This window comes from Arachis ipaensis, chromosome B6 (genome assembly GCF_059453495.1).
Source record: "Arachis ipaensis isolate K30076 ecotype BB chromosome B6, ASM5945349v1, whole genome shotgun sequence".
Classification (NCBI taxonomy): Eukaryota; Viridiplantae; Streptophyta; class Magnoliopsida; order Fabales; family Fabaceae; genus Arachis; species Arachis ipaensis.
This window is the reverse complement of record NC_142441.1, coordinates 36,638,607-36,661,295: the sequence shown is the minus strand read 5'-3', so window position 1 is coordinate 36,661,295 and position 22,689 is coordinate 36,638,607. Positions and strand designations below refer to the sequence as shown.

At 38.1% G+C, this 22,689-nt stretch overlaps 1 protein-coding gene, 1 non-coding gene and 1 pseudogene across 2 annotated transcripts; 2 read left to right on the top strand and 1 right to left on the bottom strand.

Annotated features, from left to right (window-relative positions):
- Positions 1 to 384: 384 nt before the first annotated feature.
- On the top strand, positions 385 to 22,366 carry LOC107646810 (bet1-like SNARE 1-1; annotated as a pseudogene).
- Positions 1,537 to 4,072, top strand: LOC110263354 (NADP-dependent malic enzyme-like). Its single transcript, XM_088489675.1, has 10 exons — positions 1,537 to 1,541; positions 1,630 to 1,648; positions 1,682 to 1,771; positions 2,068 to 2,212; positions 2,397 to 2,485; positions 2,846 to 2,923; positions 3,018 to 3,092; positions 3,212 to 3,302; positions 3,410 to 3,537; positions 3,629 to 4,072. Exons 1-10 carry the CDS (start codon positions 1,537 to 1,539, stop codon positions 3,755 to 3,757), a joined length of 849 nt encoding a protein of 282 aa, XP_088345801.1. The 3' UTR covers positions 3,758 to 4,072.
- LOC148555146 (small nucleolar RNA R71) lies at positions 12,630 to 12,737 on the bottom strand. The gene has a single exon (XR_015887274.1). It is a non-coding gene; the product is annotated as a small nucleolar RNA R71 (small nucleolar RNA).
- Positions 22,367 to 22,689: the final 323 nt, after the last annotated feature.

Genomic DNA, 22,689 nt, shown 5'->3' with positions numbered 1-22,689 from the left:
TAAGTAACTATTTGATTTGGCAGTGGTTTGGATCTTTTTCATAGACTGAATTAAAGTATACAATATTATGTTCTCTTCTCTATCACATTGATACTAAGCTTTGAATTCTCTTATTTCGTTTCAATTTTACCGCACTCAACATGTTTGATGAAATGCTTTAACCATATTTCGGGTTGGTTTTATGAATAATCTTGATACTAGTATCTAGTAAGCTAATTTTATGAAACCATCCTTATTTAGTTATACTGAATTACCACTTATTTATGTTTTCCACTCTATTGTTCAGCATAATTAGTTTAAAGATATAATTGGTCAAAAATAATTAATATTTTCTTGATATTTAAATGTGACAGGTAATTTTAAACATGAAAAAGAACTTCTAAAATGGCAGATACAAAAGAAATTGAAGGGTAACTTTTCTGGTAGAAATTGGGTTATGCTGGACTAGTATTTCGTTTTCCCCCCTTTGATTAGTTCTTTTGGGATTTTGATAACTTGTGAAGGGTTATTTTAACTTACAAGTTTGTTATTTTGAAATACGCAAGCATTCACAGGTGACGGTAGAAATACTGAAACAAATTTTTTGTTCCTCATAGATAATTTGCTTATCTTGAACATTTTATGAAATCATGGAGATGTCTGATGGAAAGACTGTAAAACTGTTTCAATGTATGGTTTATGCAAAGGAAATCACCTTGCTTTTGTTTATTATCTAACTTTTGCCTCTTACTATTTTGTTATAAACCTTTTCCCTGTTTCAGAGACGCCCGGAACAGCAGAGTTGCTCTGTTTGACGGCATTGAGGAGGGAGGCATCCGAGCATCATCACTTTACTCCTCCTATAATGAAATTGACGAACAAGATAACGAGTGAGCAGTGGGTGGATTGCAAGATAGAGTCAGTTTGTTGAAAAGAGTAAGTTTAATTTTTCTTGTAAAATAATCTAGACCTAAGTTTGTTCTTCCTGTATATTATACTTGAAGAACGCTGTGAATTATGATCATTTCCTCATTTATTTCTTTTCAGCTGTTGGTAACCTTCTCATTATTTTGATGTGTTAACGTGTTGTTGATGTGATTGTAACAGATCTCAAGTGATATACACGAGAAGGTGGATAGTCATAACCGGATGCTGGACCACATGGTTTGCATATAACTATAAAAAATATTTACCGTTTGCACTGCTACTTTTTTGTTCTTCTTTGATAAAATGTTGGTATTTGTTTAGGGGAATGACATGGATTCTTCAAGAGGAGTTCTTTCAGGAACTATGGACAAATTCAAAATGGTATGTGGATTGTGGAATTGTAAAACCATATGGCTTTTGCAGTAGAGTTTTCATCTGGTTCTGATTTTTCTTTGTATTTGTTTTCTTCTCTACTTTTTTTCCCCACTCTTTTAATTATGTTGTACCTTCTTTCAGGTCTTTGAGAAAAAATCCGGCCGAAGAACGTTTTCACTTATAGCATCCTTTGTTGTATTTTCCTTATAACATACTTTTTTATGTTGTAATTCAGGCCCGTGAATTCCTTTCCAAATGGGGTGATCTCAGCCAGACCCAAATTTTTGCTAAGATTGAAATGTTGAGGTGATTTTGATGTCTTCATAGTGTTAACTTTTCTCTTTTAAGATATACTCTTATTGACTATGCTGATTCAATCTTATGTCTGTGTTGAAATTAGGGCCTGACCCATTTTGATGAGATTCTACGAGAAGCTGATGATATTATCCAATCTCGTGGTAATTTGGGCATTGATCTTCCACCAGAGAAGGTTAGTTTTGCCTTTAAAATTCATTTTGTTGTTTGAATGACTCATGTTGTGGGTGTAAATAGCTATATTTGTGGTCATGTGGATAATGCATTTGATATTTGAATAAATTAAAACAAATGGATGCTTCCATATGTTTAAAAAAGGTTTAAAATAGTGCATCTAGTGTTACAAATTTTCTTTGAACTGAACCACATTTATGATTGTTGCCTCTGCCATGCTTCTTATTGTAAATGTATAATTATATTTGCTTTGTGAATGGAAAGTCAATATTAATTAATTTTGATTTGCTTTTGTAGGTGTTCTTATTTCGAAAATTTGCCCTATACAAGTGTAATATGGCTGGAAAACCTGCTGTACTTACACGTGTTGTGGATAGTATGACTGACAACTTAAGACCCACTCGTGCTGAAGCCACTGATGTTGCCAATACTATTTTGGATGGTAAGTTACCAGCTGTATGATGCCACATGTAATGATTAAGCCATTCTTTTTTTTGAATTTACTGATCCCATTTTTCGTGCGCTTGAAGCTGTAACTGTATTCTTCTGAATGATTTTTGGTTTCTATCTTCAGTTATAACTACTTATTGTGTTCATGTTTGTTGAATTTTTAAACAAACATACAGGCAGTGATGCAATACTTCTGGGTGCTGAGACCTTGCGTGGGTTGTACCCTATTGAGACTATTTCCACTTTTGGCAGAATTTGTTCAGAGGTAATTTCATTTCATATCTCAGTGGAATAATCAATAATACACTATGGTATGACTGACCTGAGTTCATGCAAGTAGATTTCCATGATACACTATGTGTGTGTTGATGACTGCTTTTGCTTTTGATGACTGCTTTTGATTTTGATACTTTAATTACATAAATTGGCTTATTTTCTTAATTTTTCTTTTTCGTTTCCTTGGATATAAGTGATATTAAGTGACCTGGTATTTGCTTGTGGAGGCAAAGGAATAACTGAAAATCTGCTAAATTTTGTATATGTTCACTTTTAGTTGCGAGAATTCCTTAGTTATTCTTCCTAATATGTACATGATTATATCTCTGATAGTGTATGATTTTTGTAGAAACCGCTCATTCTTGCTCTCTCCAATTCAACATCTCAATCTGAGTGCACTGCGGAAGAAGCTTATACGTGGAGCAAGGTAACTAACTGTTTATATAATTGGCCTCAGAAATTTAGAATAGATTACACACATCATTATGTGTTAATGTTGTTTATCTTAATTTAATTTGTAGGGTCAAGCAATCTTTGCTAGTGGTAGCCCATTTGATCCTGTTGAATATGAAGGAAAAGTCTTTGTTCCTGGACAGGTTTCATTTGACCTTTGCTACCTACACATTTTGTTATTCAATATAAACATCTCAGTGGCTGACCTTTATATATTTATTTTTTCATTTTATTTTTTCGCGCTTCCTGCATTGCTGTTCAGGCCAACAATGCTTACATATTCCCTGGTTTTGGCTTGGGTTTGCTCATCTCCGGTGTAATCCGCGTCCGCGATGAGATGCTCTTGGTAGCCTGTGAGTTCATTCAAGCTAAGAGAGATTAAATATACTAAAATCAATTCAATCTAAATTCCAAGAAGGTAGAACCAAGAACTCACTAACGGTTTCTTCTTATGCAACAGCTGAAGCTTTGGCTGCACAAGTGTCACAGGAGAACTATGATAAAGGACTGATTTACCCTCCATTCTCAAATATCAGAAAGATATCAGCACATATTGCTGCTAACGTGGTAGCAAGGCATATGAACTTGGTTAGTTTCATGAAATGTTTTGAGTTTCAGACAACTTTGCTCTGTTTTCTTTTCAATACTTATATCTTTTGTGCTGTGTTTGGTAAAACAGGTCTTGCTTCTCATCTACCTCGACCTAAGGATCTTGTCAAATATGCAGAAAGTTGCATGTACAGCCCAGGCTACAGAAACTACTGTTGAGATTTTTGAACCATATTATATCATGTTTTGTTTAGTTTAGTTTCAAAGGCTACAAACTATGATTCAGACCAAAGCTTGTGGCGGCTTCATGAACTAAACCAAGCAGAACATATTAGTAGTGTGCTCTCCGCGGTTTTACAGTTTTGAGATACTTGTTAGGAACAGATTCATTTTATTGCTAAGATAGATTGTTGTACAAGGCATCGCCATAGGAACTTAAATTCTTCAACCAGTTGTGAGAGAAGTTTGCTAATTCTTTCAAATTGTAAACAGGACAATCACTTTCCTATGCAAACTCAGAGATTTATTTTGTATTTGATTTGTCTTGTAATAAAAATTGCATACTATATTTATAGTTTGGTATAAAAAAAGAACTGAAAAATTTATATTTTGTATCGATGAAGGTAAAAATCAGAAAAAGGATTTTTTTGAAATTTTATAAGGCTATTGCCACGCTTTTAAAGCGTGGCCATATCTTTGGCTATGGCCACGCTTTAAAAGTGTGGTCATATCTCGCTATCGCCACATTTTAAAAGCGTGGCCATATCTCTCTCTATCGCCACGCTTTTGAAGCGTGGCCATAAAGCGTGGCCATATCTTCACATACGGGCATGCTTTTATGGGTGGCCATTTGTAAAAAGCATGGCAAACGAAAAAGCGTGGCAATAAGTTGAAAAAAGCGTGGCGATAGAGCAACCGCCACCCTTTAAAAGGTCACCCTTTCAAAAGCGTGGCAGTAGCTCAAAAAGCGTGGCAAAAAGCTATCGCCACGCTTTTTTCAACTTTTTGCCACGCTTTAAAAACGTGGCAATAGACGTGTTTTTTTGTAGTGTGAAGAGCATTCAAAAGCATCAAGTTCAACTAGAAAGAGTGGGTCATGAAAGACATGTAAGCTCATATCAATGCACAAAGAATATAAGAGTTATACAAGATTAAGCATTGATTTAAAAGTTTCATCACCCTACAATATCAAACAAGTCAAGAAGCACCAAGATTAACCAAGAAATTCTCAACAATTGAGTAAGAGAATTCAACACCCTTATTTAAAATAAGAAACTTAGAAAACAAAATGGAAAACAAGTTACAAAAATAAAATTAAAATGCAATGAATGAAAATAAGCAAATGCAATAAAAGGAAATGGAAGAAAAGAAAAAATTTTTTTTTTATTATTTATTTATTTATTTTTTTTTAAAAAAAAATTTCAAGAGAGGAAGAAGAAGAAAAAAGAAGAAAAAAAGAAAAAAAAGTAGAAAGAAAGAAGAAGAAAAGAAGAAAGAAGGAGAAAGGGGAAAGGAGAAAACCAGGGCGCAAATCCGTGCATATGTGCCATGCGTGCTTAGGCACGGATGCAGCAGATACAATCCGCGCACGCACGCCATGCGTGCTTGGGCGCGGATGCAGCAAAAACAATCCGCGCGCGCGCGCCATGCGTGCTTGGGCGCGGATGCGACAGGGACAATCGGCGCGTGCGCGCCATGCGTGCTTACGCGCGGATCACCTGGCACAAAGTAGGCATAAAGTGGGCACAACTCTCAGGTTTTAGTACTAGGAGTTGTGAAACCACAACGGCGCGTGCGCGCACTGCGCGCTTGGGCGCCGATGCCCGATTTTTTTTTAAGAAGCATAAAAACAGAATTTAACACTCTCCTAACCTATAAACATTCCAAAGCAACCAAAATTCAAATTTAACAAAAATCTTTAAGTTTTTGAAAAATTTTCAAACATACTAAAAACAAAACTTAAACTACAAGTAAAATACAATTCAACAATAACTAGACTAATCAAAGCATGAATGCAACAAACAACCTATCAATAAAAGCAAAATGCATAGGAGTATAGAAAATAAAAAGAACTACCTACAATGGCAACTCCAATCACTTATTAACCAAATCTAAAAGAGAGTGGAAAGAGTTTACCATGGTGGGGTGTCTCCCATCTAGCACTTTTAGTTTAAGTCCTTAAGTTAGACATTTGGGAAGCTCCTTGTTATGGTGGCTTGTGCTTGTACTCATCTTGAAACCTCCACCAATGCTTGGACTTCAAGTAAGCTCCAAAATTCAAAACTAATGGCACCAAGCTTTGATGAAGTTCCACACAAGCTAAGGGCTTCCAAAATTGATCTTCATCTATTCCCGGATCCCAAATCTTGTTTCTACACCCATCTTCAAGTTGATCATCACAATTCCAATTGGGTGAGAAGTGATCCGAATTCTCAAGTGAACACCAAAGCATCTTCCTAGACCCTTTTAGTTGAGAATTATACCAATCATTGCACTTGAACTTTGAATTTCCAACCATAAAGAACCTTGATTGGCATTTCCACCCACTACTCAATTTTCTTTTGCTCTTAACCCCTCAAAGAGCTCTAAGTTGCCCATCCGTCTCAAGCAAACCATATTCAAGTGAGAAATTAAAGCTTAGGGATAAGAGTTTTACCCACTTGAATGTTGTGTTGGATGGTGACTTAGGAAGGGACGTCTCCAATGGTCTTGTAAGTTCCATTCCCTTGTGCTCTTCTTTGAATACCTCCACCTCTTGGCAAGCTTCTTCCATGTTCACCTCTTGACAAGGCTCTTCATGTCCAATTACTTCCTCACCAACCTCTTCTAGCTCTCATCCATTCTTCATATCACAACTTGGAGGTAATGTAGAACTTGTCTCAACATCCACCTCAATTTCAAGAGGAGAAGATTCTTCAAATACCAAAGGATCATGTGTTGGTGTGGGCTCATCTTTAAGAGGAAGATTTGTTGCTTGCTCACCTTCTTCCAATTCTTCATCATTCATTATATGCTTAGGAGGTTGCGCACCCTCCTTAACATCGCCTTCAAGCTCAATGGAAGAGGGTTCAACAACTTCCACAAAATCCTCAACAATGTTACTTGGTGTGGAAGTGTTCTCAAACTTGTAATCCACCTCTTGTTCAACTTCCTCTAACTCTTCAACCACTTCTTCTTCTTTAACAATCTCTCCCTCCTCCACGTGCTGTAAGACATACCCCGTCTCCTTGTCCTCATGTTGAGATTCTAAAATCTCCTTCATGTTCCTTTCTTCGGTTGATTTCTCACACTCATCCGTGGAGATGCTTTACTTGTTGCATGAGTCCCATGAGTCCAAGTAGGCTTTAATTTTGGCAAGGTTAGCCTCAATAGCTTCATAATTCCTCCTTTGGGCTTCCTCTTGCTCTTTTTGACGGATTATTGCTTGAAGCCGATCCATTTCTTCCTTGAGACGATCCATTGACTCTTGGATGGATGGATGTGGGTGTTCTTCCTTGGAGGGTTGTGGTGGAAAAGGAAATTCATTATGTGGTTGAAAGTTATCATACATGGGAGGTGATTCATCTTGGTAAGGGTAGTGAGGTGGTGGTTCTTGAGGGTATTGGTGGTGGAATTGGGGTGGTTCTTCATATGGTTCATATGGATCATAAGGTGGTTGGTATGGTGGATATGGGTTGGGGTCATATAGAGGTGTTTGGTGAAAAGGGGCTTGTGAGTAAGGTGGTTCAAAATTATGTTGAGGAGGTGGTTCATAGGCATATGGTGGTGGTTGTTGACAATCATAATAAGGGTCACCATATCCATTAGATTGATATGCATTAGGATGAGAGTTATACCCATAAGAATCCGGAGGTTGTTGTTGTCAAGAAGGTTGATCAATCCCTTAAGGCTCCTCCCATCTTTGATTGTTCCATCCTTGATGCACATTCTCATTGTAGTTCCCATTTCCTACAACATAATTTGAACCAAACTCATAGCCAAAGTGATGAGAATTCATAGTAACAAACAAAAACAAAAACTAACAAAAATAAGCAACAAAATTCTAAGACTAACAAAAACTAACAAATAAGCAAAAAGTAAACATATTCACAATATTCACAATAGCCAATAATGTAACACCATTGCAACTCCCCGGCAACGGCGCCATTTTGATTTAAGAATTTGTCGTGTCGGTCTAGAATTTCTCTTCTAGAAATAAGAACTTCGTTGTAAGCATAGTTCTAAACCAACAAACAATTCCCACATAAAAAATTTGAGTTGTCACATGTACAAACCCCAAATAAGAATTAACCGGAGTATTTAGACTCCGGGTCGTCTCACGAGGAATTGCAATGAAGTGGTCAATTATTGGCTATGAGGGGACAAGGGGGTTTTGATTTATGAGAGGGCAAGGAAAGTAAATTGGGCAAGAAAAGTAAATCAAGTAAACAACTAAAGAAAGCAAGTAATAAAGAGAGACATTCATGGCAAGGGTTGAGATCATAGGCTTTCTATCATAGTCATGCAATGATTAATTCATCTTATTTAGTCAACTCCAACAAATAGGGAGAAAGTCAAACAAGATTAATCAATCATACCACAATTATAAACAAGAATTTATCTCATTACGTCAACTCCAACAAATAGGGAGAAAGTCTAATGAGACTAGCTAATCTCAATCCAAAAGACCTAATTGACTTACTAATGAAATTAGCAAAAGATTAGCATCAATGGAAACAATATTAGCTAACAACTCTAGATCACCAACATAAGTTGGGTTTTCATGACTCAAGATTACCCAATCACTCTTTCCAAGCCAAGAATGCTCAAAATCTACTCTAAAGCCCAACCAAGCATTTTGTCAAACACTTGGTGGGTAATAAAGGTAAGCATAATAAAAGAGCAAGAATAGTAAAATCTACCAACTACAATTGCAAGAAAAGTAAATTCACAACTCAATTCAACAATTAAAAGAACATCAAACATTAAATCTCATTAAAGAAAAATCAAATCCAACAAGAGCATCCATGAACATAAAAGAGAGCATAACAGGGAAATTAACAAGAAAACTAAGAAGAACAAAGGTGTAACAACAAGAAATTAAAAGAGAAAACTAAATCAAAACAAGAATTAAAAGTTGGATTTAAGAAAATTAAACCTAAACTACCCTAAATTCTAGAGAGAAGAAAGAGCTTTGATGAGCGGATAATTTATACGCTTTTTGACATTGTTTTTAGTATGTTTTTAGTAGGATCTAGTTACTTTTAGGGATGTTTTTAATAGATTTTGTGTTAAATTCACATTTCTGGACTTTACTATGAGTTTGTGTGTTTTTCTGTGATTTTAGGTATTTTCTGGCTGAAATTGAGGGACTTGAGCAAAAATCAGATTCAGATGTTGAAAAAGGACTGCTGATGCTGTTGGATTCTGACCTCCCTGCACTCAAAGTGGATTTTCTGGAGCTACAGAACTCGAAATGGCGCGCTTCCAATTGCGTTGAAAAGTAGACATCCAGGGATTTCCAGCAATATATAATAGTCCATACTTTGGCCAAGAATTGACGACGTAAACTGGCGTTCAACGCCAGCTTTCTACCCAAATCTGGCGTCCAGCGCCAGAAAAGGATCCAAAACCAGAGTTGAACGCCCAAACTGGCACAAAAACTGGCGTTCAACTCCACAAATGGCCTCTGCACGTGCAACACTTAAGCTCAGCCCAAACACACACCAAGTGGGCCCCGGAAGTGGATTTATACATCAAATACTTACTCATGTAAACCCTAGTAGCTAGTTTATTATAAATAGGACCTCTTACTATTGTATTTGACATCTGGGGATTACCTTATGATCCTTTGATCACGTTTTAGGGGGCTGGCCATCTCGGCCATGCCTGGACCTTCACTTATGTATTTTTAACGGTAGAGTTTCTACACTCCATAGATTAAGGTGTGGAGCTCTGCTGTTCCTCAAAGATTAATGCAAAGTACTACTGTTTTCTATTCAATTCTTCTTATTTCTCTTCTAAGATATCCATTCGCACCCAAGAACGTGATGAAGGTGATGATTATGTGTGACGCTCATCATCCTTCTCCCTTATGAACGCGTGCCTGACAAACACTTCTGTTCTACATGAATTAAGCTAGAATGAGTATCTCTTAGATCTCCTAACCAGAATCTTCGTGGCGTAAGCTAGAATGATGGCGGCATTCAAGAGAATCCGGAAGGTCTAAACCTTGTCTGTGGTATTCTGAGTAGGATTCAATGATTGAATGACTGTGACGAGCTTCAAACTCGCGAGTGCTGGGCGTTAGTGACAGACGCAAAAGGAGGGTGAATCCTATTCCAGCATGATCGGGAACCGACAGATGAATAGCCGTGCCGTGACAGGATGCGTGAGCATATTATTCACTGAGAGGAGGGGATGTAGCCACTGATAACGGTGATGCCCTTGCATAAAGCCAGCCATGGAAAGGAGTAAGACTGATTGGATGAAGATAGCAGGAAAGCAGAGGTTCAGAGGAACGAAAAGCATCTCCATTCGCTTATCTGAAATTCCTACCAATGAATTACATAAGTATCTCTATCCCTATTTTATTATATTAAATTCGAAAACACCATTATCACTTTATATCTGCCTGACTGAGATTTACAAGGTGACCATAGCTTGCTTCATACCAACAATCTCCGTGGGATTCGACCCTTACTCACGTAAGGTATTACTTGGACGACCCAGTGCACTTGCTGGTTAGTTGTATCGAAGTTGTGACAATTATGTATTGAGATCAACGCACCAAGTTGCTCACGTTGCCAGGGATTGTTTGAGCCTGGACATCACAATTTTGTGCACCAAGTTTTTGGCGCCGTTGCCGGGGATTGTTTGAGTTTGGACAACTGACGGTTCATCTTGTTGCTCAGATTGGGTAACTTTCTTTTTGTTTTCTTTTCAAAAATTTTTCAAAAATATTTCTAAAATTTTCTCATCTGTTTTCAAAAAAAAAAATTTTTTTTTTCAAAAATAAATTATTCTATGGCTTCAGAATTTTTAAGAATGAATTCTAGCGTTTCATGAAGCATGTTGAAACCTGGCTGGCTGTAAAGCCATGTCTCAATCCTTATACCCAAGAGAAGAGCTTCTTTATCTTTCTTAGCCAATTGGCTGTTGAATGTAAGGAATGTCAGGCGTGTCATGTCTGAGTTACATACTAAAGCTTGGCTGGCTATTAAGCCATGCCTGACCCTTTGATTGGAGCTTTAGAGCATAAGATTCCTGGAATTCATATTGAAAATTTTGGAATCCTTATTTTTCTTTTCCAAAATAGTTTTTTGAAAAATATAAAATAAAAATCCAAAAAAAAATTAGAAAATCAAAAAAATCAAAAATATTTTGTGTTTCTTGTTTGAGTCTTGAGTCATATCATAAGTTTGGTGTCACTTGCATATGCATCTTGCATTTTTTCGAAAATATCATGCATTCATAGTGTTCTTCATGATCTTCAAGTTGTTCTTGGTAAGTCTTCTTGTTTGATCTTGATGATTTTTTGTTTTGTTTCTTTTCATGTTTTTCATATGCATTCTTGAATTCTTAGTGTCTAAGCATTAAAGAATTCTAAGTTTGGTGTCTTGCATGTTTTCTTTGCATTAAAAATTTTTCAAAAATGTGTTCTTGATGTTCATCATGATCTTCAAAGTGTTCTTGGTGTTCATCTTGACATTCATAGCATTCTTGCATACATCACATGTTTTGATCTAAAAATTTCATGCATTGCATAATTTTCATGTTTTTCATAAAAATTTCAAAAATAAAAAAAATATCTTTCCCTTTTTCTCTCATCAAATTCGAAAATTTGAGTTGACTTTTTCAAAAATTTTTAAAATCAAGTTGTTTCTTATGAGTCAAATCAAATTTTCAATTTGAAAATCTTATCTTTTTCAAAATCTTTTTCAAAAATCAAATCTTTTTCAAAATTCTTAGTTATTTTCGAAAATTCCAAAAATATTTTTCAAAAATCTTTTTTTTATTTTTTTTCAAATTTTCAAAAATAACAAACAATTAATGTTTTGATTCAAAAAATTTCAAGTTTGTTACTTGCTTGTTAAGAAAGATTCAAACTTTAAGTTCTAGAATCATATCTTGTGATTTCTTGTGAATCAAGCCATTAATTGAGATTTTAAAAATCAAATCTTTTGCAAAATTAGTTTCTAAAAATATCTTCCTATCTTATCTTTTTCAAAAATATCTTTTCAAAATATCTTTTCTAACTTCCTAACTTCTTATCTTTTCAAAATTTGTTTCAACTAACTAACTAACTTTTTATTTGTTTCTTAACTTTTTCAAAACTACCTAACTAACTCTCTCTCTCTCATTTTCGAAAATATCTTCCCCCTTTTTCAAAATTTCTTTTTAATTTATTAATTATTTTAATTTTTAAATCTTAATTTTCGAAAATTACTAACATTTTTCAAAAACTATTTTCAAAAATCACTAACTCTTTTTCAAAAATTATTTTTGAAAATTCTCTTCTCTCTCGTCTCCTTCTATTTTTTTATTCATCTACTAACATCTCTCCCTCATTCAAAAAAAAAAAAGAAAAAAAAGGGGATCTCTATTATTATTATTTTTCTGTGCCTTCTTCTTTGTCATATGAGCAGGAGCAAGGACAAGAATATTCTTGTTGAAGCAGATCCAGAACCTAAAAGGACTCTGAATTACAACTAACCAGTAAGCACCTGTTAGGAATTTTCAAACAAGAAGAGGAGATGGCAGCCGAAAATAATAATAATGCAAGGAGGATGCTTGGTGACTTTACTGCACCTAATTCCAATTTACATGGAAGAAGCATCTCCATTCCTGCCATTGGAGCAAACAAATTTGAGCTGAAACCTCAATTAGTTTCTCTGATGCAGCAGAACTGCAAGTTTCATGGACTTCCATCTGAAGATCCTTTTCAGTTCTTAACTGAATTCTTGCAGATATGTGATACTGTTAAGACTAATGGAGTAGATCCTGAAGTCTACAGGCTCATGCTTTTCCCTTTTGCTGTAAGAGACAGAGCTAGATTATGGTTGGATTCTCAACCCAAAGACAGCCTGAACTCTTGGGATAAGCTGGTCACGGCTTTCTTAGCCAAGTACTTTCCTCCTCAAAAGCTGAGCAAGCTTAGAGCTGATGTTCAAACCTTCAGACAGAAAGAAGGTGAATCCCTCTATGAAGCTTGGGAAAGATACAAACAGTTGACCAAAAAGTGTCCTTCTGACATGCTTTCAGAATGGACCATCCTGGATATATTCTATGATGGTTTATCTGAGCTATCAAAGATGTCACTGGACACTTCTGCAGGTGGATCCATTCACCTAAAGAAAATGCCTGCAGAAGCTCAAGAACTCATTGACATGGTTGCTAATAACCAGTTCATGTACACTTCTGAAAGGAATCTTGTGAATAATGGGACGCCTATGAAGAAGGGAGTTCTTGAAGTTGATACTCTGAATGCCATATTGGCTCAGAATAAAATATTGACTCAGCAAGTCAATATGATTTCTCAGAGTCTGCATGGAATGCAAGCTGCATCCAACAGTACTCAAGAGGCATCTTCTGAAGAAGAAGCTTATGATCCTGAGAACCCTGCAATAGCAGAGGTAAATTACTTAGGTGAACCTTATGGAAACACCTATAACTCAACATGGAGAAATCATCCAAATTTCTCATGGAAGGATCAAAAGCCCCAACAAGGCTTTAATAATGGTGGAAGAAACAGGTTTAGCAATAGCAAGCCTTTTCCATCATCAACTCAGCAACAGACAGAGAATTCTGAACAAAATGCTTCTAATTTAGCAAATCTAGTCTCTGATCTATCTAAGGCCACTGTAAGTTTCATGAATGAAACAAGGTCTTCCATTAGAAATCTGGAAGCACAAGTGGGCCAGCTGAGTAAAAGGATCACTGAAATCCCTCCTAGTACTCTCCCAAGCAATACAGAAGAGAATCCAAAAGGAGAGTACAAGGCCATTGACATAAGCGCCATGGCCGAACCTGTGAGGAGAGGAGAGGACGTGAATCCCAAGGAGGAAGACCTCCTGGGACGTCCAGTGATCAATAGGGAGCTTCCCTCTGAGGAACCAAAGGACTCTGAGGCTCATCTAGAGACCATAGAGATTCCATTGAACCTTCTTATGCTCTTCATGAGCTCTGATGAGTATTCCTCTTCTGAAGAGAATGAGGATGTTACTGTAGAGCAAACTGCCAAGTTTCTTGGTGCAATCATGAAGCTGAATGCCAAATTATTTGGCATTGATGCTTGGGAAGTTGAACCTCCCTTGTTCATCAATGAACTAAGTGATCTGGATCAACTGACATTGCCTCAGAAGAGACAGGATCCTGGAAAGTTCATAATACCTTGTACCATAGGCACCATGATCTTTAAGGCTCTGTGTGACCTTGGTTTAGGAATAAACCTCATGCCCCTTTCTGTAATAGAGAAACTGGGAATCTATGGGGTGCAAGCTGCTAAAATCTCACTGGAGATGGCAGACAGCTCAAGAAAACAGGCTTATGGACAAGTAGAAGATGTATTAGTAAAGGTTGAGGGCCTTTACATACCTACTGATTTCATAGTCCTGGATACTGGAAAGGAAGAGGATGAATCCATCATCCTAGGAAGACCTTTCCTGGCCACAGCAAGAGCTGTGATTGATGTTGACAGAGGTGAAATAGTCCTTCAATGGAATGAGAACTCCCTTGTGTTCAAAACTCAAGGATCTCCCTCTGCAACCATGGGGAGGAAGCAGAAAAAGCTTCTCTCCAAGAAGAGTCAACCAGAGCCCCCACAGTCAAACTCTAAGTTTGGTGTTGGGAGGCCACAACCAAACTCTAAGTTTGGTGTTGAACTCCCATATCCAAACTCTAAGTTTGGTGTTGGAGAGTCTCAACAAAGCTCTGCACATCTGTGAGGCTCCATGAGAGCCCACTGTCAAGCTATTGACATTAAAGAAGCGCTTGTTGGGAGGCAACCCAATGTTTATCTAATTGTTATTTTTATTGTTTTTCATGTTTTCTTAGGTTCATGATCATGTGGAGTCACAAAATAAACAAAAAATTCAAAAACGGAATCAAAAACAGCAGAAGAAAAATCACACCCTGGAGGAGCATCTGTCTGGCGTTCAAACGCCAGAACAGAGCATAGTTCTGGCGCTGAACGCCCAGAATGGGAGCATCCTGGCGCTGAACGCCCAGAACAAGCATGGTTCTGGCGTTCAACGCCAGAAATGGCAGCAAACGGGCGTTGAACGCCCAAAATGGGCACCAACCTGGCGCTGAACGCCCAGAGTTGTGTGCAAGGGCATTTTGCATGCCTAAATTGGCGCAGGGATGTAAATGCCTTGACACCTCAAGATTTGTGGACCCCACAGGATCCCCACCTACCTTCACTCACTCTCTTCTCTCTTCTCAATCATCCTCTATTCCCAATAAACACTCATCCCTTCTGTCTTCCATTTACCACTCACACCCATACACCTACTTACCTTCAAAAATTCAACATCTCTTCCCCACCCAATCCCACCCATATGGCCGAATACACATCTCCCTCCATCTCCTCCATATCTTCTTCTTATTCTTCTATTCTTTCTTCTTTTGCTCGAGGGCGAGCAACATTCTAAGTTTGGTGTGGTAAAAGCATAGCTTTTTTGTTTTTTCCATAACCATTGATGGCACCTAAGGCCAGAGAAACCTCTAGAAAGAGGAAAGGGAAGACAAAAGCTTCCATCAAGGGTCTTTAGCTCAGTGGTAGAACATTTGACTGCAAATCAAGAGATCCCTGAGATACCTCAGGGGATACATTTTCTTCCACACAATTATTGGAAGCAACTAAGGGTGGAACATCAAGAGCACTCCATCATCCTTCATGAAATCAGAGAAGATCTAAAAGCAATGAAGGAGGAGCAACAAAGACAAGGAAGAGACATAGAAGAGCTTAAGGACATCATTGGTTCCTCAAGAAGGAAACGCCTCCATCACTAAGGTGGATTCATTCCTTGTTCTTATTTCTTCTGTTTTTCGTTTTCTATGTTATGTGCTTATCTGTGTTTGTGTCTTCATTACATGATCATTAGTAGTTAGTAACTATGTCTTAAAGTTATAAATGTCCTATGAATCCATCACCTCTCTTAAATGAAAAATGTTTTAATTCAAAAGAACAAGAAGTACATGAGTTTCGAATTTATCCTTGAACTTAGTTTAATTATATTGATGTGGTGACAATGCTTCTTGTTTTCTGAATGTATGCTTGAACAGTGCATATGTCTTTTGAAGTTGTTGTTTAAGAATGTTAAATATGTTGGCTCTTGAAAGAATGATGACTAGGAGACATGTTATTTGATAATCTGAAAAATCATAAAAATGATTCTTGAAGCAAGAAAAAGCAGCAAAGAACAAAGCTTGCAGAAAAAAATAGGCGAAAAAAAAATATAGAAAGAAAAAGAAAAAGCAAGCAGAAAAAGCCAAAGCTCTTAAAACCAAGAGGCAAGAGCAAAAAGCCAATAACCCTTAAAACCAAAAGGCAAGGGAAATAAAAAGGATCCCAAGGCTTTGAGCATCAGTGGATAGGAGGGCCTAAAGGAATAAAATCCTGGTCTAGGCGGCTAAACCAAGCTGTCCCTAACCATGTGCTTGTGGCGTGTAGGTGTCAAGTGAAAACTTGAGACTGAGCGGTTAAAGTCAAGGTCCGAAGCAAAAAAAAAAAAAGAGTGTGCTTAAGAACCCTGAACACCTCTAATTGGGGACTTTAGCAAAGCTGAGTCACAATCTGAAAGGGTTCACCCAATTATGTGTCTGTGGCATTTATGTATCCGGTGGTAATACTGGAAAACAAAGTGCTTAGGGCCACGGCCAAGACTCATAAAGAAGCTGTGTTCAAGAATCATCATACTGAACTAAGAGAGTCAATAACACTATTCGAAATCTGAAGTTCCTATAGATGCCAATCATTCTGAACCTCAATGGATAAAGTGAGATGCCAAAACTATTCAAGAGGCAAAAAGCTATAAGTCCCGCTCATATGATTGAAGCTCTGTTTCATTGATAGTTTGGAATTTATAGTATATTCTATTCTTTTTATCCTATTTTGATTTTCAGTTGCTTGGGGACAAGCAACAATTTAAGTTTGGTGTTGTGATGAGCGGATAATTTATACGCTTTTTGACATTGTTTTTAGTATGTTTTTAGTAGGATCTAGTTACTTTTAGGGATGTTTTTAATAGATTTTGTGTTAAATTCACATTTCTGGACTTTACTATGAGTTTGTGTGTTTTTCTGTGATTTCAGGTATTTTCTGGCTGAAATTGAGGGACTTGAGCAAAAATCAGATTCAGATGTTGAAAAAGGACTGCTGATGCTGTTGGATTCTGACCTCCCTGCACTCAAAGTGGATTTTCTGGAGCTACAGAACTCAAAATGGCGCGCTTCCAATTGCGTTGAAAAGTAGAAATCCAGGGCTTTCCAGCAATATATAATAGTACATACTTTGGCCAAGAATTGACGATGTAAACTGGCGTTCAACGCCAGCTTTCTACCCAAATCTGGCGTCCAGCGCCAGAAAAGGATCCAAAACCAGAGTTGAACGCCCAAACTGGCACAAAAACTGGCGTTCAACTCCACAAATGGCCTCTGCACGTGCAACACTTAAGCTCAGCCCAAACACACACCAAGTGGGCCCCGGAAGTGGATTTATACATCAAATACTTACTCATGTAAACCCTAGTAGCTAGTTTATTATAAATAGGACCTCTTACTATTGTATTTGACATCTGGGGATTACCTTATGATCCTTTGATCACGTTTTAGGGGGCTGGCCATCTCGGCCATGCCTGGACCTTCACTTATGTATTTTTAACGGTAGAGTTTCTACACTCCATAGATTAAGGTGTGGAGCTCTGCTGTTCCTCAAAGATTAATGCAAAGTACTACTATTTTCTATTCAATTCTTCTTATTTCTCTTCTAAGATATCCATTCGCACCCAAGAACGTGATGAAGGTGATGATTATGTGTGACGCTCATCATCCTTCTCCCTTATGAACGCGTGCCTGACAAACACTTCTGTTCTACATGAATTAAGCTAGAATGAGTATCTCTTAGATCTCCTAACCAGAATCTTCGTGGCGTAAGCTAGAATGATGGCGGCATTCAAGAGAATCCGGAAGGTCTAAACCTTGTCTGTGGTATTCTGAGTAGGATTCAATGATTGAATGACTGTGACGAGCTTCAAACTCGCGAGTGCTGGGCGTTAGTGACAGACGCAAAAGGAGGGTGAATCCTATTCCAGCATGATCGGGAACCGACAGATGAATAGCCGTACCGTGACAGGGTGCGTGAGCATATTATTCACTGAGAGGAGGGGATGTAGCCACTGACAACGGTGATGCCCTTGCATAAAGCCAGCCATGGAAAGGAGTAAGACTGATTGGATGAAGATAGCAGGAAAGCAGAGGTTCAGAGGAACGAAAAGCATCTCCATTCGCTTATCTGAAATTCCTACCAATGAATTACATAAGTATCTCTATCCCTATTTTATTATATTAAATTCGAAAACACCATTATCACTTTATATCTGCCTGACTGAGATTTACAAGGTGACCATAGCTTGCTTCATACCAACAATCTCCGTGGGATTCGACCCTTACTCACGTAAGGTATTACTTGGACGACCCAGTGCACTTGCTGGTTAGTTGTATCGAAGTTGTGACAATTATGTATTGAGATCAACGCACCAAGTTGCTCACGTTGCCAGGGATTGTTTGAGCCTGGACATCACAATTTTGTGCACCAAGCTTCTCTCTCTAGAATTCCAACCTTCAACATGATGAAAACTAAATTATGACTACTTTTTTTATTCTCCCTTCAATCCTTGGATTCAATAGCATCAGAAATGGGTTGGATTGGGCCCAAAATGAGCTGCAAAATCGCTGGGGGCGATTTCATAAAAGTGGGCCACGGACAACATCGGCGCGCACGCGCAAAGTGCGCGTGCGCGCCCCTGAACGCGAAGCAAAATATATTGAAATTTATATCATTTCAAAGCCCCGGATGTTAGCTTTCCAACGTAACTAGAACCGTCTCAATTGGACCTCTGTAGCTCAAGTTATGGTCGTTTGAGTGCGAAGAGGTCGGGCTTGACAGCTTTACGGTTCCTTCATTTCTTCATGAGTTCTCCCACTTTACATTCTTTTCTCCTCACTTTTTCCATCCGATACTTGCCTTATGAACATGAAATTACTCAACAAACATATCAAGGCATCAAATGGAATTAAAGTGAATTAAAATCATCAATTTTAGGGCCTAAAAAGCATGTTTTCACATTTAAGCACAAATCAAGGGAGAATTACAAAACCATGCTATTTCATTGAATAAATGTGAGAAAAGGTGATAAAATCCCTCAAAATAAGCACAAGATAAACCACAAAATCGGGGTTTATCAAGTACTAACAAAATTTATGGTCATTCAACCAACGAATGTTATGACTTGAACAATGTGATTGAAAAACTATCCAGAAAAGGTCGGTTGAATGAAATATCTACATGATTGCTGGTGGGTTCGAAAGGGAAGGAATAACAAAATTCTCTTGCAAAAGACATCTAAAAGAAGTCTATCAAGTTGGACAGGATGAAGAAATGTCTGACCTGCCTATAATAACCTTCACAAAGGAAGATGCCTGGGGTGTTGTACCCGAGCATGGCGACTAATGGTGATGAACATGATTCTAGCTAATGCAAATCTACATAGGACCCTAGTAGATCAGGAGAGCTCAGCGGATATTTTATTCAAACCAGCATTTGATACGCTAGGTTTGGAAGAAAAGGACCTGAAGGCATACCCAAACACCTTCTTCGGATTAAAAGACTTACCTATCCAACCACTAGAGGTTTATATCCCTATACATTATCTTTAGTAAAGGAATGAAGATAAAAACTCCAAGCATAGACTACATTGTAGTAGATATAGCGTGAGCCTATAATGTCCTGATAGATTAGTCAACTTTAAATTGATTTGCTGCAATGGTATCTACACCCCACGTTTTTATGAAATGCTAATAAGAGAAGATTAGAAGTTGGCTAGAAGGTACTACAATGAAAGCTTGAATTTGCGAGGCTGTATAAAAGGCAAAGAAGTTAATGCAATAGAGCTTGGAGGAGTCCAAGTTCAAGAAGAATTGTGACCTCATCTTGAAGGAAAAATCAAAGATGTACAGATAGGCGATGAGCTCGAAAAACTAATAACACAGGAGCTAGATTAGATAAAAAAAAACTTAAGGAAGAGCTCATCAAACTCCTACGAAAAAGTTTTGACCTCTTCGCTTGGAAAGCTTCATTCTAATCTCATGAGCCACAAATTAGCTGTATACCCAGGTCCCCGATCAGTGTAGTAGAAGTGACGAAAGCTCAGTCTGGAAAGAGCACATGTTATAGAGGAGAAAGTTCAAGCACTGCTAGAATCTGGATTCATAAGGGAAGTAAAATACCCCTTTGGCTAGCTAATGTTGTACTTGGAAAAAAATAAAATAGTAAATAGAGAATGTGTGTTGACTATACCGACCTCAACAAGGTTTGTCCTAAAGATCCCTACCCTCTGCTTAGCATTGATGCCTTGGTAGATTTAGCATCAGGGTACAAGTTCCTTTCTTTTATGGACGCTTACTCGGGATATAATCAAATCTAATGCACGAGCTCGATCAGGAGAAGACATACTTTATCACCTCTAAAGCTAACTATTGTTATGTAGTTATGCCTTTTAGGTTGAAAAATGTAGGGGTGACTGACCAGAGAATGATGAATAAGGTATTCTCCCCTCATCCGGAAGAGATCATAGAAATTTACGTAGATGACATGCTTGTTAAAACCAAGGAGAAAACCAACCTAGTGCCCAACCTGACAAAGGTGTTCAATAATATAAGACAACATGGGATGAGACTAAATCCCACCAAATGTACCTTCGCAGTAGAAGTAAAAAAATTTCTAGAATTCATGCTCACCTAAAGGGGCATCGAAGCTAACCCAGACAAGTGTAGGAAAATTCTAGAGATGTAAAGCCCGACCTTTGTTAATGAAGTCTAATAATTGAACAGTAGGCTAGCAGCTCTGTCTAGATTTTTTACAGGTTTAGCCGTGAATTCGCTAACCCTATTTGTAATACTCAGGAAAGGGTATGATTTTCAATGGGCTCAAGAATGTGAATAGGCATCCCAAAAGTTCAAAAAATTCTTGAGCAAACCACCTGTTCCGAGGGTTACCTGAAACTGTAGGTCGATCCCGAATGAGATCTGTTGTGATGGCCGGAGCAGTCGTGTCCGACATGTTGGAGCTGGTGGAGCTGGAGATGCTGCTGATCCTTCATCACCGGAGGGTGGTGGTACCTGCAAGAGACTCCGATGCTTAAGTTAGCATGGGCTTTAAGCAGGTTTTTAGTAGAATCAGAGTATGAGTTATACCTGGGTGCTCCAGTGTATTTATAGTAGTGTAGAGTGACCTTTCTGGAGATAAGATAGTTATCTTATCTTATCTTATTTTTGAGTGAAGTCATCTTATCTTTTGGGGGACCGCCCTTATCTTTCTAGGCTTTGGCTGCCTTTAGATTGGGCTGTGTCCCTTTATTTGGGCTTGCCTGGGCTCTCTGTAGTGATTTAGCCGAACTCTTTGAGAAGAGGTCAGGAAATTCCAGACCTGAGGAGGTCGGTCGAATTGTCTTTAATCAGCCCAGGTTGTACAGCTCGACCCAGGGCATGAACAGTGCCCTTGCTTGAGCGCGGTCTTCCTTTTGGAGTCGTGTCCTTTTATTAGACTTCGATCTCTTTTGTTGGGGAAGCCGAGCTCGAGCATCTTGATCTCATTGTAGAGTTTCCATTTAGTGGCTTGAATGCGGAGTGTTTTTCTCACCCCTTTTTAATTGCAACATGCGTTTTGCCTTTCCTTGGGAACGTGCGAGAGTAAAACCCATTAACTCCCTTGCCGTTTCCTTTGTTTCCCTCTTTTGTATCTCATTTTTGAATTTTTCAAAGCTTCCTTCAATTTTCTCTTCTCTTGCTCGCTGTAACTTCTCCTTTTTTCCGTTTTTGCATTTTCGTGCTTCCCTTTTACTCAAGAGGTGATTGGCCGGTGTCGCTTGCTTCAATCTCCGATCGTCTCCTTCTTGTCTGCAGGTTGGTTTTCTTCTTCTTTCTCTATTACCTTCCACGCCGTTCTTTTCGTGTTTGCATTGTTCTAATTTTGAAAAGTTTTATTCTTTTGCTTGAATTCATTTTGGAAAGTTTGCATCTTTCTCTGCTTTTGTTGTGTCTTGATTATTGCTGTAATGTGTGCTCTAAGGGTTTCTTTGATTTGTATGAATCGCCTTGACTGTAAGTTTGTAGTTTGAAGTAGTGAACTGTTTCTTTCAAAAAGGTTGGATCTTTCTTGATGATTTCTGCGCCTTCTGTTTGATGTTTGATGGTATGCTGTATGGCATGGATGATTTCCTTTAGATGCGACGAAAATTCCTTTGCTGATAGACTGTGAAAAGATCGTGACTTTGACTCCTTTTTTGTGAACTGTGACTTTCTTTGTGGGGTGTTGCTGTCAAAGGGGGTTGTTTTCTTGTTTGAGAGGTGTCAGAACATAGACTGTTGATTTCCCTCCTTTCCTGGGTTCTTACTTTGTTATTGCCTCCAAAGGATGCCCCTGGACTTTCATGTAAGTTCTGGGGTTTCCTTTTACTGCTGTTTCTGAGTCTTTTAACTTTTGCATGCTATTGTCCGAGTTATCTCCATATTTGTCCGAGTTATCTCCCTATTTGTCCGAGATGTTTTCTGTTTTGTCTGAGCTGTTTGATTAGTAACCTATTTTTCCCTTTTCTTATTGTAGGACTAGTTGACCCATGTCTTTTTCGCAAAAATATTTTTGAGATGTCTACCAAAGTTCCAGATGGCATGTCCGACTGGCTGGATTCTCTTGTCTTGATGTGTGTTTCCGTGGTCGATTTCGAGTACTGTGTACGGCTTAGGAGGCATCATAGGATATGTAGTAATAGAGAGCAGGAGAAAAACTACGAGTTGGTAGTGCCTGACCCTGAGGAGAGAGTTTGTTTTCCTTCTCTGACTCGGGGGGAACGTCCCTTTTTTTATGCGTATGATTACTTTTTTAGCCAACTGAACATCACCCTTCCTTTTACTTTCTTTGAGACCGACCTGTTG

Coding starts and splice junctions, on each gene's coding strand:
- LOC110263354 (XM_088489675.1), top strand. Junction 2,486..2,845: donor TTGGCAGAATTTGTTCAGAG/GTAATTTCATTT, acceptor TGATTTTTGTAG/AAACCGCTCATTCTTGCTCT. Junction 3,303..3,409: donor TGAGATGCTCTTGGTAGCCT/GTGAGTTCATTC, acceptor CTTATGCAACAG/CTGAAGCTTTGGCTGCACAA.